Source organism: Mytilus galloprovincialis, chromosome 4 (genome assembly GCF_965363235.1).
Source record: "Mytilus galloprovincialis chromosome 4, xbMytGall1.hap1.1, whole genome shotgun sequence".
Lineage (NCBI taxonomy): Eukaryota > Metazoa > Mollusca > Bivalvia > Mytilida > Mytilidae > Mytilus > Mytilus galloprovincialis.
In genome coordinates this window covers 87,692,387-87,710,959 of record NC_134841.1, presented here as the reverse complement: position 1 = coordinate 87,710,959, position 18,573 = coordinate 87,692,387, and the positions used below count along the sequence as shown (strand labels likewise).

Genomic DNA, 18,573 nt, shown 5'->3' with positions numbered 1-18,573 from the left:
ACTAGGCTGGAAAAGTCCTGTGATAAATTGGTTATACAGTTCACTACTGCCCCCAAAGGATCAATAGAGGATCAATAGTTACTTATGCCTTGATTCAATTTTGTCTTAAGTCATATATATGATTCATTTTGAATCATTAGAACATCTGCCCAATTTGCATAGGAAATAATCTGGATGAAATAGAAGTGTTAATTAATAATATGGAAAATAATGATTCAGCCTTTCACTGTTATTAAATTTGCAACAAATATTTATCCAATTCCAAAGTTTTATCATAGATGATGCAGATCTATACGTAAGAACACACATACATTTGTATACTTAACAAACAAAGCCATCACTTGATCATCAAAACAGACATTTTATACAACAAACATTTAAAATGTCTTGTTTACTTTATCATTTCAAACCTCTTGATAAAAAGAAGCAAAATTGGAAGTTTTCTCATGAAAAATAAAATACAATTTTACAAATACAGAATAACATTCATTTTTCATAATTCTTGTACAAACTTTACAAAAAGTCACAAATGCAACCTTTTTTTTCACAAACAGTCACACAATTAGTAATTGTACTTTATATTTGTGTCCTATTACATCTGTGAAAACAAATACATTTTTTGTTGCCAAAACATTATATCAGTTCTGTTATCCTGCGATATTTTTGGGGTTTTAAATATACATTGAATCATCACTAAACACCAAATGTCAATGTGCCCCCTATTACCTTAAAATAGCAACCTTTGAAAAAAGACAAAAATGGAAAATTTATACATGTAACAGTATAACCACATGTTAAAGACTTAATTTTATTACATAAGTTGACATCACAGTATCCTATATTTTTTTTTCTTATTGAATATATAAGATTTCATAGTCCCAAATTCGTACAAAATGTACCTCTATGCATAACTCATTTCATCACAAAAAAGCAGCCAATATTTCTTGCATTGAATTAAGGCAGAACTGATTATCATATTAATCAATTTATACTTGAAAAGTCACTGTCATAAAATTTTCTGGGTTTAATTTTCCAAAATCTTTTAAATATACCCCAAAAAGAAAACTTTAAACTGTTGTTCCTTGATGATACCACTGCTATATAAGTATTTGGTAAACAACAAGTTGAATCATGAATAAGTCTGGAAAATATGAGGATTAGATAAACAGGAAGTTGATAAGCAATGGCTGTGAAAGACAGACAGCTGTAAAGAGGCATACATGCACTTCCGTCAATTTAGAACAGGAATATCAAACGCCTTTAATTATGGAATTTAATCATTTTGAAAACAATGCTACCTGCGTGAGAGTGACTTTTCAAGTATGTTTTTTTTTCTGTAACAAGGCATTATCTAAGTATAGCAGTTCAATCTAACATTAGTACAATATAATGCCATTGTCTATTGCCTTATTAGCCTCCTGTGTACAGGCACACCTCACACTGTATCCAGAAAACATAAGAAGGAGTAAGTTCAATAGAAAACCTACTAATGATCCCACAGTGAAGTAAAAAGAATAGTCCAGAGATGAGTCGGTCCGGAATGTATGGTATCCATAGTCGTTCTGCGGTAAAACATTTTTTGCAAAGTTGGTTTGGAACAGCACAGCAAACAAGATTACTCCAATTAACATGAATATCACTGGAAATAAAAAAAGAAAAAAAACATAATTTTGTTGGGCTTTTTAGTAAAAGCTACTTAAGCAACATCTCTTTTTTTTATATATATATTTAACATTGTCCAAAATCTGTTGTAAAAAAATAAAAATGTAAATGATTTATGAACATTTAAAAAACAATAATAAATAATTTTAGGATAATCATTCTTTGTATGGTGTTACATTTTTAAATGGTTATTTGTATAGAAAATATGCACAAGATATAGTTTTCTGTGCATTTTATTTGCACATAAAAATCATTCGTTTGAATGTGGCTTTTGATTATATTTTTGCGCTTTCATGGTATAGGTAAATGGTACCTTTTTATTTATTAATTTATTTAATTACAGCTACTGCTTCAAATTTTGTCTAAGTCCCCTGTTCAGCTACAAGGAGGTGGAAGTGGGGCTTAGAGTAGGATACATGTAAGTCTGTTTGATTATGTACAAGCATTAAATCCTGGAAATTTAAACATATGAAAATGAAAATTCAGAAGAGTTCTGATTTAACATGTCAGCACGTTATGCTGAATATTTGCATAGGAGCCCACCACTTAAATAAAAGTAATTCTATCAACTTATCCATTCTGTCGTTCATACCAAAATCAATAACAGATTTTACTTTGAAATTTTGGTTAAAATGAAATCTGTAAACATGCTAAATGAATGCAATTGTAAATGCACTCATATATTTTATGAATTTCATGGTACATGTAAAAGAAATATTTCAGCACAATTAACTTAAAATAAATTTGCAATAAATGATTGGATAATTTATAAAACCAGTACTTACAACCTAATAAGTTCCACAGATACAATCCTAGCGGACCTGTTATTGTCTCTATAGGTTTACCAAAGATGTTGAAAACTGTAAAACTAATGGTAACCAGTCCCCAAACTATTCCTAAAGATAGCATCACCAGAATGGTAACCCAATAACCAAAACCAAACAGTCCATATTCCCAGTCATGTACATTTCCTGAAAAAAAGAAAAGTCCACAATATGAGTTAATAATGTAATAAAAATATAACCAACTTACCAAAATATATTTATGAAAAAGAGTTTTTTTTTTAATGACAACATAAGTACACTAACAACGCTTACCGTGATGATAACAGTATTTTCTGAAACTTTCTTTTATATTTTTACAGTAGAAGAGGTTCTTTGTGACCAATTTTTCCCCTCTAATCTGTGTTCTGCTTATAATTTGTGTTATCACGGTGGGTATGGTTGTCCTGCGAGAGAACGTACTGTGCTGGTGATTCGGTCCTGACGGGTGCTGGTGATCAATGAAAAAATGTAAACAAAGACGAAAATCATGATTTTTGACGTTTTCACTCATAAAAAATGGAAGAAAACAGTTGAGATTTTTTAATTTCGTTTCTTATGGGTTCATATATAAACCATTAAAAAATTGACCCTCTAAACTGTTTCAGTAAGCGTAACACAAAAATGCTCATTTTCAGAAAATCTCGAACTGAAAAAATAAAACAAAAATCCTCATTGAGTCCGCTTTCTATACCGCAATCCACACGACAAAACAATTTTGTGAAAAAACATTGCAATTTATTAAAATTTAGCATTTTCTCAATTTATTCATGTCCTGATACTGTGCTGGTGGGTCCTGTCATTGTGCTGGTGGGTCCTGATACGGTGCTGGTGATTTTGGATAAGAAGTTGGTCATATTTGAAACAAATGTTACAAAATCAATACAGTTAGCCAAATAATTGTTGCCAACAGGATCTATAACTCCTATTTTAGGTCTTGTGCATCCATTCGGCTGTTTAATATGTGTTTTCAAATGATCTGAACTTGTATTACATAATAACATAAAAGGGCAACATCTTTCGTCCAATATCAGATAACAATGTATAGTATCTAAAATAAGTTAAAAATTCCACAATACTATATAATTCATTTTATGTGTTGATTTGTTCGAAAAAAAGTCGAAAAGAAGAGACTTTTTTTAATGTCATGATTATCTCTGTCGCTTTCTAGATCTATGCTTAGCATTTATTTCAGATGACATGGACTCCTCACCCTGATGACCCTGCTGCCTTTCATAACTTTATCCGTATACATATATTAATAGATAAACAAAAGGCTGCAACACGTATTTTTGTATTTAAAATGATTCGTTGTAACGAGAATATTTGTGGTGAATGGAAACTGTGAGGGTCACAATCTTAAATTGCTTAAAATATAATATCCTGAAAACGGATAGATGGAAACAAAAATGTTTGATATATCTGGCTTTAGATTCTGTTTTTTTTTAAATATAAATTAAGGCTACATTATAATATAATAATTCTATGAATTCACAAATAAAACAAATGCAGGAAAAAAAATGAATGAAGTGAAATATCTTAGTAAGGAGTCATTACTACAGAGATGGTGTGTTTGACACACAAAACTTAAAAGTTTAGTGATATTTCCAATATCAAAATAAAAGTGTATTTTAGTTGGGTATTTTTTCCATTAACTCATTTTCAATTATAATCAAGGCACATTTTATTTTTATTCATGAAAAATATTTAAATATAGAAAAGAAGGACACATTGTTCACTTCCTCCCCCGTAATTCTTTATCAAAAATATTTATTTTGAAATGAAAAAGCTAAGAAATCTTAATTTTGTTAGTGTTCTCTATGTTATCTCGTCTTCATTCTCTGACATATTCTAGCCTGCCCTTTCATAGACTAGTGATTTTTTTTTAGCGTTCTATCGAACTTTCGAAAAAAAAAATACCTGATAACCGTTTAGACAAAAAAAAAATATGTTGGAAAAATCTAACAGCAAGTGATTCTTAACAGCTATAAGATACATTTTTCTTTTACAATGCAACGTTTAAATCTTACAGGAAACTATTCCAAGCTTTCACTGTAACCTCGCTCTAACTTATCCCCATCCCTCCCCACCCCCACCCCACCCCCAAAAAACACCAAACAAACAAACCCGCAATACTATTGTCATTCTTATAGTCAGCACTCAATTGTTCACAAACAAATCTGTTTTAAGCTGCAATAGACATGATTCAAACGCTCAGAAAGTCCTTTGTTCTATATTTTTGCTCTCAATTTTTATGTTAACCCTTTTACATTCTTATTTTATGGGTTATTGTTGAAGGTCGTACGATGACGTATGGTTGTTAACACATACTTCCTTTGGTTTCTTATGGAAATTTGTCCATTGACAACAAACATACCACATCATCTACTTTATATAAGTATTGTATAAACTACAACGTATTTTGGTGATCTTGCAAAATGATCGTAATCCCGAAAGTCGTAAACATATTTTCTTATCTTAAAAGGGGCAAGAAGGGTTCCATTAACAGGCCAATAAAAAAGATTACAGTTAATTAAAAAAAAAAAATGGGGTATTTTTTCTCTAATAATAACAGTAAACAGATTCACAACAATATCAATTTCAAGAAAGCAGACAACAGCTAATTAGTCAATAACAGTACAGCATCAATGATCTTGAATATATGCCACTTTTAACTAAAATATAAAAGCACAGAACCAGGACCGTTTTTCTTATCACCAGCACAGCGTCAGGACAATTCCGTTTAACGAACTTGCACGACTTTTGCAATATAATATTGTTGTAATATACTTTGCATGGTACTTATGACACATCAGAGAAAAATTAAGCAACAAAACAGTCGTTTTATTGCCGTTCTGATACAATGTAAACAAACCCACCAGCACAGAATCAGGACCCACCAGCACCCGTCAGGACCAAATCACCAGCACAGTACATTCTCTCGCAGGACAACCATACCCACCGTGGTTATTAAAGTGATGATTTCAACACCCGAAAATAATGTTGTTGTTGTTTTTTCAAAATTCCCTTTAAAACAGGATGCAATTCTAAATTTGCGGGAAGAATAATGGTCTTATATGGGCTTGTGATTTGAAGATTGGTGCACATGGCCTCAGTAATGAGCACTGGTTGTATATATTTGATATACTAGAAAAAACCTGTGCGAGCCCGGCTTGAAGAGTCTTCAAGACTACTTGAAATGTTTATAGTGATACACAGGGTGGTTCCTGTTTCTCAAACTGTTATATGCACTGATGCATTATATTGATAGTTTAAATTAGTTTGTCATTTCTTCTTCCATAGGAGTTTTAATTAGTAAAGGAGGGAATAGCTAATTATAGCTTAGAGAAGAAGAAGACAACCCACAACACTGATGATTAAAACAGTGTTGCTAGTTTGAACTATTTCTTTTTTTTTTTCGAAAGGTACATGTAAGAGTCAAGTTCTGTCACTGTGTGATTTGGGTGGTCAAAGAACAGAGGAAATAAATTAGAGAAGACAATTTTGATATTTCTTATGATTTAAGACATTTCTTTAGTGGTGCGAGTTCTGTTTCTGTGTGACACAGGTGCTACAAGAAAGTAGTAATTTACTAAGAAGAAAACAATCTACTGAAAAACATTTCTTTGAGTTTGTTATATTTCTTTTTTTTTTGGTGGTGTGAGTTTGATAAAGTGATTCGAGTTGTAATAATTAGTGAGAGTGTTTGAGTGAATGAGTTGGCCATAGGCAAGTTGGCATAAATTCAAGACAAATTGAATACAAAACCAATTTCGCCTGCTTACAAAACGTAGACAGTAAGGAACTAGCTACACAACTTTATTTGGGGTTTAATTAATTAAACTACGCTAATTGTACCTCCTTTATCTTTTTTTTCAGTATATATACTGGAAATATTCTTAATATATTTAATCCCTGCCTCTGTATCAAGTGTTTCTCCTAGATATGTCATCACTGTATAGTATGAACACCAACCATCGGTACAAATAACTGAAGAAAAAAAAACAATAATAGTGTAACAGTTCTTCTGAAGAAGAAATAGCAGTATGTTTTCTGCCAAATAAAACAATCAGCATGTTTATTGATTACTTAAAATTAATGCAGGTGAAATTTAAAAAATCTAGAATTTAAAAATAATAATTTAATTATATAAGTCAGCATCAGTTAAGGTATGCTATGCATGCTATGAGCTATAATAATTTTATAGTAAAAGGTTATGGAACTCCTTTTTTAACATATGACATATTTTGATTTTCAAAAAATGGTGGGAAAAGGCTTGACTATTACTTTTACCTTCTATTTAGAGTCAGCATTATTTGGGTCTCAAATCGTAATAAAAAAAAATCTAGAATCTGTTTTTCGTTATGACCTTTTTATTGTCTACAGAAGTCTTCTATGAAAAGAAAAGTGGATGATATGGCAGTGGGGAAAAATATATTACCAGGAAAAAACAAAAGGAGTCTGAACCACGGGGGGGTCTCAACATGGGATTTTGGGTACAGGTGTGCAGCTGGGATTTTAAAAACACCCCCCATTCATATATTGAATAATTGTGAAATCCCTACCTATACATATATTTCACAGCGAAATCATAACCCATTCATATATTTATCACCCATTGATATATCATAATCGGTCAATTACTACCTATTGATATATTTCCTCGGTAAAATTGCACCCTATTGATATATTTGACGGATCAAAAAAGGGACCCATTCCAGCGGCACATATGTATATACCTTTATATAGGAAGAGACCCCCCCGTGGTCTGAACATCTGACAAAAATTCCTAAACCTAACCTGACTACTTCCTTACCTAATAGTAAAATCAGAATATGTTTAATAATGTCATAAACATATACAAATGTACAAGATGAATTCTTTCTGTTTGGCCTTCAATTCAATGTCCTTTTTGTTGATCTCTTTGTTTAAATATATAGCATGTATAAAAACATGAAGAAGGGGAGATGAAATGTGCCCTGATGATACAAATGTTTTGCCTGTTATTAAATTTCTAAGTCATAGCTACATTGTACATGTACATTCTATGAAAATATATAGGAACCAGGTACTCAAAAATCATCATCATAATTTATATTTCATGAATTAGTGATCAACATTTTACAGTAATAAATCCTAGATCAAGCATTAATACATTAATAGAAGAAAAACAAACAAAAAAAACACAATAGCTTCAGTTCCACAGCTACTTTTATAAGAGTTATTTTCTAACAATATTTTCTGCCTTTTTAATTCACCTGTTTTGACGTTTTAGTTCACGTTTTCTGGTGTTTGGTTCCATGTGCATGCTACAATGTACGTTTTTCCCCTTATTTATCTTCAGTTTTTCGTGTTGGTACTCTTTATTTCTCGTGCTTTTCCCGCATTCGACTCAAAGGCAAACAAGACTAATTCAAAGTCGACCTCCATATTGTATATATGTACATGTATATATGGTATGCATTTTATATTATTCAAATCAGATGCAACTACAATAATGGACGCACAAGGTCTTCATTTAGACTATTAATAAAGGCAGATTCCAAAATAAGAAAGTTGAAAAGTTCCCAAAATTATGTTTAACAAAATCAACACCTATGAAGTTCTGTTTTGGAATACATGTTATACTTATATAAGAAAACACTTTTTGACAAAAAATAGATCTATTCACCATGTTCACATTATATTTTTTAAATAAAGAACACCTTTAAAAAATGTTGCAGACATTTTGACAGAAAATTCTTATGTTAGCTACACAAAAAATCCTGACATCTTCAGTATTTTCAAGGTTTGGATGTATATCTTGATTAAATATGAAAGGCAAATTGGAATAAAACATTTCTTAACATCTGCACCAATTAAAAAAGGAATTGTAACAACTTTAAACAAGAGGCTGTCACAACGACAGCAAACCGTATTTATTAACATTTATTTGTGTCCTGGCAATATCACAAGAACCATAACTGATGAACGGTGAATGTGAAAATCGTCAATATCAAATTTGACCTCCATTTTGTCATCAGTATCAACATATTAAAATTTGAAAAGCTTAGGTTGAATGGTTCATGAGTAAATGCAAAAACATGAATGGTAACGCCATTTTTCGATCTTTCAAGAACTATAACTCCTGAACGGTAAAAGTAAAAATCGACATTATTGAACTTGACCTTCATTTTGTCATCAGTAACAACATATTAAAATTTGAAAAGCTTTGGTGGAACAGTTCATGAGTAAGCACACGGACATGACTGGCAACACAGTTTTTCAATCTTTCAAGAACCATATAACTCCTGAACGGTAAAAGTCAAAATCGTCATTATTGAACTTGACCTCCATTTTGTCATCAGTAACAACATAATAAAATTTGGGAAGCTTTGGTTGAACAGTTCATGCGTAAATGCACGGACAACATTTGGTTGCCGCCCGCCCGACTGCCCGCCGTACATCCCCAAATCAAGAACCGACATTTTTGTCACAAAAATCCGGTTAAAAAGGATTATCTTGGAGTTGCTAACATAAGATTTGACAGACATGAACATGATGATTGAACAATGCTACATAAGATTTGACAGACATGAACATGATGAACAATGCTACATAACATTTGACAGACATGAACATGATGAACAATGCTACATAAGATTTGACAGACATGAACAATGCTGATAACATAAGATTTGACAGACATGAACAATGCTGCTAACATAAGATTTGATAGACATGAACAATGCTGCTAACATAAGATTTGACAGACATGAACAATGCTGCTAACATAAGATTTGACAGAAATGAAGTTGTTGCTAACTGCTAACATACATTGTAAGAATTGAAAGTAAAATCTGTGTTTAATGACTGAGGCTTTTGTGAAATATATAATATTCCGGAGCAAGTTGACTATAATTATATTAAAACTAATGTGAGACAGCGTCTCCAGGACCAGTTTATTCAAAAATGATTCTCTGATATAAATAACTCATCAAGGGGGGAATTTTATTTACACTTTAAAGAAGAGTTTTGCTTAGAACCATATCTGTTAAAATTAAGGCGGGGTCATAGAGTAAATATATGTAAATTAAGGGCATGTAATACAAAGTTTCCCATTGAAATAGGAAGATGGAGAAATGTACCACGAAATGAGAGAATTTGCCCACTTTGTAAAGCTGGTCTTGGGGATGTGTACCACTATATATGTATATGTACCAATTATAAAGTTAAAGATTTAAGGGGGAAGTTCATACCTCCATATTATTTAAAATATCCAAATGTTAAAAAAGTACTGGGCATGCTTAAATATTGTAATAATAATGTGCTGTCTAAGCTGTCAATTTTTATTCAAAAGGTAGAAAAGATGCTTGTCTGATTTAAAACTGCAATAAACAAAGATTTATCTCTGAAGATGTATAATTTAAAAATGTATACTGTATGTATTATGAAATATGTTGTGATCTATATTGTGCATAATATGTTCCTGTTACGCAGTCTTCTGCGGCTGAGTTTTCTTTAATAAACTATGAAACTATGAAACTATGAAGAATTGACAGACTTTATTGTTGCTAACATAATATTTGATGGACTTTTTTGTTGCTAACATAACATTTGACGGACTTTTTTGTTGCTAACATAATATTTGACGGACTTTTTTGTTGCTAACATAAGATTTGACAGACATTATTGTTGCTTACATAAGATTTGACGGACTAAATAGTGTTGCTAACATCAGATATTGACAGACTTGTTGCTACAAATGTAACATAAGATTGTGCTAACATATAAATAAATTTGACGGACAATATAAAAAATGTATATATATTTGAGATTTTTAACTAACATTGGAGATCTTATCCTAGTTGAAAGTCATATTAAGAACTCCTGCAAAAACCGCTGTCTGACATGTACAAATGTATCAAGATTTCAACCCAGGACAGATAACTCTAATTGTAGCACATCCAAATGTGGCTAACATAAGATGACAAGTTTGACAGAAATTATGTTAGCAACAGATTTGATAAAACTATTGATTAAATATGGTAAATTGAAAGATCCAAAATGTGTATGTTTAATGTACATTATGAAATACAATTTTAACAGGCTTATATAAGTACCTACAATGATGTGGCAATATTTAATGAACATTTTGCTATCATAACATTTATTGACAGACGAGCATCTAATAAGCAAGGTATTTGAAATTGAAAAAAATATATATCACAGATGTTTTAAACAAAAGAAAAGCATCTGAAATAAACAGATACTCTTGTTTTTATTTCATGTGTTTCCATGTTGAGTACCCCCTTTGACAACCTCTTGTGGTGTAGCTTAATTGTTCAAAGAACCTATATCAATATATATATATATATACTAGTCTATAGTATCATTTGTTTTACGACGTAGGCCTACCTTTACTTTTTCTGCCCCTAGTTCCAAATTTGTAATTTATTTCATTATCACCTCTAAACAGACCAAACCTTCCATTTGTTTTACAAGCATCATCCGATTTATTTTGATAACATCCTGTGTCATTGAGTTTACTGCCTGTAAATTTCACCCAGTTGTCTGTTGAAAATGCTGCTACGGTCAGTCCAACAGCAATTATACTTATAAACACTGTCAAAATTAAAAACGTTTTCTTATGGCTGTCTCCTGCCATTTCAAGATGAACAATCTTTATCACAAACTACCGGGTAAATTATAAAATTGATAAACTAGTAAGATAACATTCCGAAAATGTCACACCCAAAAACAGAGACCTGTCAATATCATGCAATATTATTCATTAAAATATATCATGACATAAAACGCTCAAGAAACCTGAATGTTTTCGCAGCAGGTATGTCTTAAAACCTTTATTGAATGTTTAATCATAAACTATAATGTACCATATAATACAAGAGATTGGCAACTCGGCGAAATCCCGTAATATCACACGGCCATATTTAAACCTCGCGAGATCTCTTTGGGTAATAGAGTCTTTATCAAAGTATTAAAAGTACTCGAAGTAAGGGTTAATGTTTAAGAAATAATTCCTTCATGTCGATATTTTACACTGAGCGTTAGCGAGGTGTAAAATGTGGTCAAATATAATGCCTACCCATGTTAAAATGAGCATAGAGCATGACATGAAGGAATTATTTCGATTCTAATAGGACAAATACAGTATTTTTATAGGTCGAAGCGTACGAAATTACCGTAAAAATGTTTGGCTGTTCCCGTTTCCTCCTCGAGGAGTCTGTGCATTGCATTTCATATTCGATAAGTTTAAAAACTACAAGCAGGATAAATATATGTTGTTTCATAAAAATATATTATAAAAGTTTATGTTAGCTGCCTAAATGTATATATTTTAAAAGGATAACGATGGAAATAACGTTAATTTAAACAGTAAGTTTGTGCGCACGTGTCAAACATATGTTGTGCTCATTAGAACACGGCTTTGTTTACAAAGCGTAATAAGGACGTCATATTAGAATTAAGCATAAATTTACTGTTTCAGTGTTAGATTTAACATAATTAATTAAATAATTTGAGTTCATGCATAAATATTCATTTCAATGTCATTTTAATTTTGATTTGTATTATTTGTATTATTGAAAAAGAGACATAATTTGATATTGAATTTTAAAAAAAAAACGATATAAAATAGTTGACACTTAATAAATTGTATCAGAGTTCATTTTATTTGATAGTTTCATAATGGGTTTCTATTTAATATACACCTGTGTCGGAGACATAATTTCACAGTGTGACATGTATATTAGGCTTGAATTATTCGATGGTCAGGTAAATCACAACCTGTTTAAAAGAGTTTTAATTGACACCTAGTACACAAGAAGTTGTTACACCACAGGTGTCCACAATCTTTCCAAAAATACAAAATTAATTAATGAGTAGAAAAAAACTTAATTTGTTTGTTTATTTACCGTTAATCATGATCAACTTTGTCTTATATTCATAATTTTTATAGATCATTAAAAATTATTACTTTTTGTGTTCATTATTAATTGGTAAAATTGAGAATGGAAATGGGGAATGTGTCAAAGAGACAACAACCCGACCAAATAAAAAACAACAGCAGAGGGTCACCAACAGGTCTTCAATGTAGCGAGAAATTCTCGCACCTGGAGGCGTCCTTCAGCTGGCCCCTAAACAAATATATACTAGTCCAGTGATAATGAACGCCATACTAGAATGAAATTCAAAACAGTGTAGCTGTGGCCATTGATTGACACATTAAAATCATCCATTGACTGGGACAATTTACGTGAACGTTTGTCTGTAACGACTGTTCACGACGTACATACGATAGACATTTAAGCTGTGGGGTCACCAAAGGTTTCTTAACGCCTTTAATTATAAAATAATTCGAAAAATTAATCAGGAATAACCTTTGTGTTTTGATTTATATAATTGATATAAATCAAAATATCGTGTTATTTCTGATTAATTTTTCGAATTACTTTATTTAGGTGTCGAGAACCTTTGGTGACCCCATAGTTTAAGTATCTTTAAAAAGTACATAGTGAGCATTGGTCGTTACATACAAACGTTCACTTAAATTGTCCCAGTCAATGGATGATTTTAATGTGTCAATCAATGGCCACAGCTACACTGTTTTGAATTTCATTCTAATTTCCAAATTGTACACAAGAAACTAAAATTAAAATAATACAAGACTAACAAAGGCCAGAGGCTCCTGACTTGGGACAGGCGCAAAAATGCGGCGGGGTTAAACATATGTTTGTGAGATCTCAACCCTCCCCCTATACCTCTAACCAATGTAGAAAAGTAAACGCATAACAATACGCACATTAAAATTCAATTCAAGAGAAGTCCGAGTCTGATGTCAGAATATGTAACCAAAGAAAATAAACTAAATGACAATAATACATAAATGACAACAGACTACTAGCAGTTAACTGACATGCCAGCTCCAGACTTCAATTAAAATGACTGAAAGATTATGATTTCATCATATGAACATCAGGCACAATCCTTCCCGTTAGGGGTTTAGTATCATACCATCATAACATATATGAGAAGAACATAGGCATGTATTGAGTTGTTTTTTTGGGATTGTCGGTAAATTGTTTTCTAAGGGTGTTTTTCGAAATTTACATTATGAGCTTGCATTGCGGTTTTTTTTTCAATAATTAAACCAAGATATAAGAAAACAAAAATCATTCCAGGTATAAATAATATTTTTATAATCAAACATCATTTATAATGTTACTGTCAATGATAACTGAGAGTTTTATGCTCATTTCCTTGCAACTGAAATGGTACAGTTCAACTATGCAAATTTCGGTATCTGTACAGCTAAGGATATATGTATCAGTGATGCTAACTTGTAATAAATTGCATTAAGTCTGAAAGGGAGAAAGGCAAGGTTCTTCATGTTCATTATGTGTCTCATTTACTGCAAATATCTCAATTTTTTGTGTAATCAGTTACTCTGTGCCTCCCACTGGTGATAGAAAACAATCAGCATGACAATCAAATTCAAGCGAACATATGATGAACCTTTTCATCTTCAGTGTGGATTGAACGGCAACATATATCTCCTCCATAATGGTACAAACAGCTGTCCATGGCCAAGGATTACTTTTCTTTTCAACTCCTTTTGTTAACTTATTACATCTTTTCCTATTTGGCATTCTAAATTAAAAAAAAATAATATTTTAGAGTTGAAAAGAAATTTGTAGCCTATTATACAACATCTATTTGTCTTACTTTTAAATGTTACTTCCAAAATGTATGTCATATAACATTCTGCAGGTTTTTATTATGCTAAATCTATTTTAAATTTCTTTTGTCATGTATAGACTTTTCAAGCTTGCTTTTAGGTACAAATATTTGATATGTTTATCAATTGTTAAACGTCATACAGTGAACATACAATGTTAGTTGCTGACATAAACTTTATTTAGTCTCTGCTTCTATATATTTTGTAGATCTCATGAGGGTATTGAAGGGGTTTACAATGAGGGTTTGGAAGCAGGGGCGGATCCACCCATTTTAAAAAGGGGGGTTCCCCACTCAAGATAAAGGGGGTTCCAACCACATGTACCCATTCAAATGCATTGGTCGTCCAAGAAAAGGGGGATTCCAACCCCTGAACCCCCCCCCCCCCCTGGATCCGTCAATGGGAAGGTGTTTACAAAAGGTAAACGAACAGAAAGCCACAGGACACAAAGTTACAAATTTGGTAGGACAACATTTCACAAATAATCTGTTGACAATTGTTTGTATATATAAGCATATGACAAGAGAAATATCTTTAAATATTTACTTTTTAATACATATATTCATATTAAAGTTTAAGAGATGTGTCATTATATTTGAAAAATGAAGATTTATTTAATTTTAATCATGCAAAAGAAAGATTTCTTGGCACCATGAAGTCATTTAAGTGCCAAACCAGTTTGACATTATTTTTTTTTAACAATTATTTGATCATCTTTGATATGTTTTTGATAATTTTATTTGGACTAGGTTTTTTGGTATCAATATGAAAATATTAGTCACCTTTGCTGAAATTTTTAGAAACCACTATAGGATCGATCTTTACGAAACTGGTCTTATTTCAACAAGATAACATTTGGAAGTAATATAAGATTATTAAATTGCATATTTATTCGTTAATTTCTAAGTCTTATGAAGAAAAAAAATTGGTAGTTCATAGCTGGATTTGGGTATCAATGCGAAAAAAAAACCTTTGATGGTATTTTATGAAAACACTATTTGACCAAACTATACGAAAATAGTCTCATTTTAACGGGATAACAATCGTGAGTAGACATGCTTTAGCTGTGAAAACAAAGGACATAAACGATAAAAAAAATCTTTAAGCGTATCGTCTCGCTTTACAACAATGGCGGAATTTGCTCATCTTCGTCCCAGGTCACATCATCATCCCAAGCACTTCCGGTAGCCAAGTGATTTCATTGGCCGTTTTATAGACTCTACTAGAGTTGCCAATCTCAGCACTTCCGGTAGCCAAGTGATTTCATTGGCCGTTATATAGACTCTACTAGAGTTGCCAATCTCTTGTATTATATGTCTCTGGTAATACATTACCCGATCAAATGATATATTTTAAAAATAGTGGACATGTGTGCTTTTAACAAGTTCATTAAGTACTTTTTAAGAGCTTGTCATAAACTATTGTAATACAATATATGAATATAGTGGTATAAACTATTTTTGGAGTGTAAACTATTGTTTAGATGTTTTAGATAAATAACGTGCTTTTGATGGTCCTTTTGATTCTATTGACAGTTTTGATTTTTCTACTATTTACACTACACTTCCACACTATCTTATCAAACAAAAGTTTTCCTATTGTTCCAAGGATTTGTATAGTAAGACTTACTATACAAATCTTTGGATGGTCGTTTGGTAAAGATGAATGCAAATATATTTGCTGCAACTCATTCAAAGCTTTCTTCTCTAATGAGAAAGGTAAATATGCTAGATATACTTACTGGAGGTGTGATTAGATGCTTGAAGCTGTTAATTTTCTCCTTCATAATATTTATGTACTTTTCGAAAACAACGTTTATCGACAGGTTGTAGGTATATCTATGGGCACTAATTGTGCCCCTTTAATAGCAGACTTGTTTTTGTACTGTTACGAATTACAGTTTATGACTAAACTCAGTAAAGACCCGTCGAAATTGTATTTAATTGATAAATTCAACAACACTTACCGTTATCTTGATGATATTTTTTCGTTAGATAATCACGAATTTTCTCAATATACTGTTGAAATTTATCCCAATGAACTTGCTTTAAATAAATCAAAAACGGCAATAACTGTCCTTTCCTAGGTTTAGATATTTCGGGAAACTCCACACTAAAACTTACGACAAAAGGGACGATTTTTCGTTCCCTATTGTTAATTTTCCATTTTTAGATGATGTTCCTTTGGAACCATTTTACGGTGTTTATATTTCACAGCTCTTTCGCTATGCCCGTGTCTGTTGTAACGTTTTTTTGATTTTAACGAACGTAATAAGTGTATTACTGGTAAACTATTAAACCAGGGATATCGTTACCATACATTATTTAAAACCTTTACTAAATTGTTCTCAGCAATAGTTGTGATTAAACAAACAACCACCGATTAATTGGATATGAGAATACACTGTTTTACTCTATAGACATCGACTCAAAATATATACTGAAATTGAAATGATTATTTGAAAACTGAAGGGTTTGCGTTCTGCCTCAACTTAGTGCAACCAGAGACGTATTATGTGTCTCTGGTGAAACGAACACTTCCAATCTTAATTCACTGTTCAATATGAGTTAACTTAGATAACAATCATATCGACTGGCATACAACTGCTCAGCTTTTCCCTTCAAAAACTATCTATGAGGGCCCTGATGGATTATTTTCGTTCTTCTTGATCGGCGCATTTTCGCTATCGTGATCCGTTCTTTTACAGATTTTTTTTTATATTTTCGCGATCCGTGATCATGGAAATTTATTTTCTGTGAATCGTGATTGACAAAAAAATAACTCGTGAATCGTGATAAGACCACCCCCACCCCCATCTATAACTTCTGGCACATGCAGATACCGTTCCGATATTGATTATACTGCTACCTAGTTTGTGACTTCTCAGAGGTTATGTTTGAAACAGCATACTACGTACATAGGCCATATATTTTCATTTTTGCTTTATAATGCTATTTTAGATATTTATAATGAAAATGATAACAATTCGAGACTCCCATACACAAATGTTTTTGAGGGAAAAAGTAATCACCCTATGTTATATACAAATGGAAGGTATTCGGCGTTTTGCAACATCTGCCTCAACTCAGTGAAACCAACACTGCAAATTTAAATACTCTTTAACTAACAAAAGGTCGACAATTTAACACATGCAACTAAAATGACATGCTATTGCCTTTCTTTGTATGTTGAGTTTTGTTTCAGATCAAACTGCTCATCATAGTTTTCCTACTTAAAAGAGCCCTTTTGGTAACACAAAACTTGGTCCTGGATCATTTGACCAGGAAATTCGTTTTTATCAATTATTTAACCATTTAACTAAATTGATACCTACTGTTCGAAAAAAAAATGGCATCTAAATAAACATATTTAAGTATAATTTTATTGATCACTGGATTTATAGATATACATGTACTTTGGAACGGGATGAACATTAACAATAACTTGGAATATGAGAACTATAATTGTTTTTCTTTGTAGCAGACGTTGATTTTATTGCTGTTATGTTTCAAAAGTTACAAATCAAATAAATACTAGTATATGCATTTTTGGTTACATTTTTGTTGAAGATTTTTCGGATCGTTAAAATGATGCAGATAAAGTTTTTCGTAAAACAACCATTTTCTTGATCAAGACATTGTTTGGGATGTTACACACCAGAAAATGCACAATTAATAGTATTTCAACCATTCAATTGGCACGAGTTGTAATGCGTCTTAGATATCTGTGTTACTCATGTTTAACATTTCTAAATGAAGGTAGTATTACTCATGTTTAAACTTTATAATAGCTATAAATGAAGGTATTCGTCATATAGTCGTCTGTGAACCCCTATAATTCCATTTAATTCGGACAACTCGCATCTACATTAATCAACTTGACTTATTTGTTTGTAAAATTCATAACGAAATTGCAAAACAAATGAAAGACTTTGTTGTATGTTGAAGAGCAAGAAAGAATCTTTAAGTCAATTTCGTTTTTGCATAACTTTTGACCTGTACTAAATCGGGAATATGGCATTTGTAATCAAATAGTTCTTTTTCTATGTATGTTTGCGTTTGTTTATCTGTTGTTTCTTTGTTTACTTCTAGTAGTTGATGTGCTTCCCTCGGTTTTAGTTTGTTACCCGGATTTGTTAGTTTCTCGCCATCGATTTATGACTTTTGAACAGCGGTATACTACTGTTGCCTTTATTTGCCATTGCAATGTCAGTCTGTTTTCGAGTTTGGATATCCGTCTCTCTATTCGCATAAATCAGTTATGTATTTCTCGAAATTAACATGATTGTTTATGACCAAACATTACTACTGTTCGGATGATATAGTACAAGTTAGTAAGAGTCTACTAAGA

At 31.7% G+C, this 18,573-nt stretch overlaps 1 protein-coding gene and 1 long non-coding RNA gene across 2 annotated transcripts; both read right to left on the bottom strand.

The window, feature by feature from the left end:
• Nucleotides 1-1,233: 1,233 nt before the first annotated feature.
• On the bottom strand, nucleotides 1,234-11,240 carry LOC143073294 (uncharacterized). The gene is made up of 4 exons (XM_076248711.1): nucleotides 10,881-11,240; nucleotides 6,342-6,473; nucleotides 2,448-2,633; nucleotides 1,234-1,639 (listed from the first exon to the last, which is right to left on the bottom strand). The coding sequence occupies exons 1-4, from the start codon at nucleotides 11,128-11,130 to the stop codon at nucleotides 1,377-1,379; spliced, it is 831 nt and encodes a 276-aa protein (XP_076104826.1). The 5' UTR covers nucleotides 11,131-11,240; the 3' UTR covers nucleotides 1,234-1,376.
• Nucleotides 11,241-13,660: 2,420 nt separating this feature from the next.
• LOC143073293 (uncharacterized) lies at nucleotides 13,661-15,413 on the bottom strand. The gene is made up of 2 exons (XR_012977471.1): nucleotides 15,279-15,413; nucleotides 13,661-14,135 (listed from the first exon to the last, which is right to left on the bottom strand). It is a non-coding gene; the product is annotated as an uncharacterized LOC143073293 (long non-coding RNA).
• Between the last annotated feature and the right edge of the window lie 3,160 nt (nucleotides 15,414-18,573).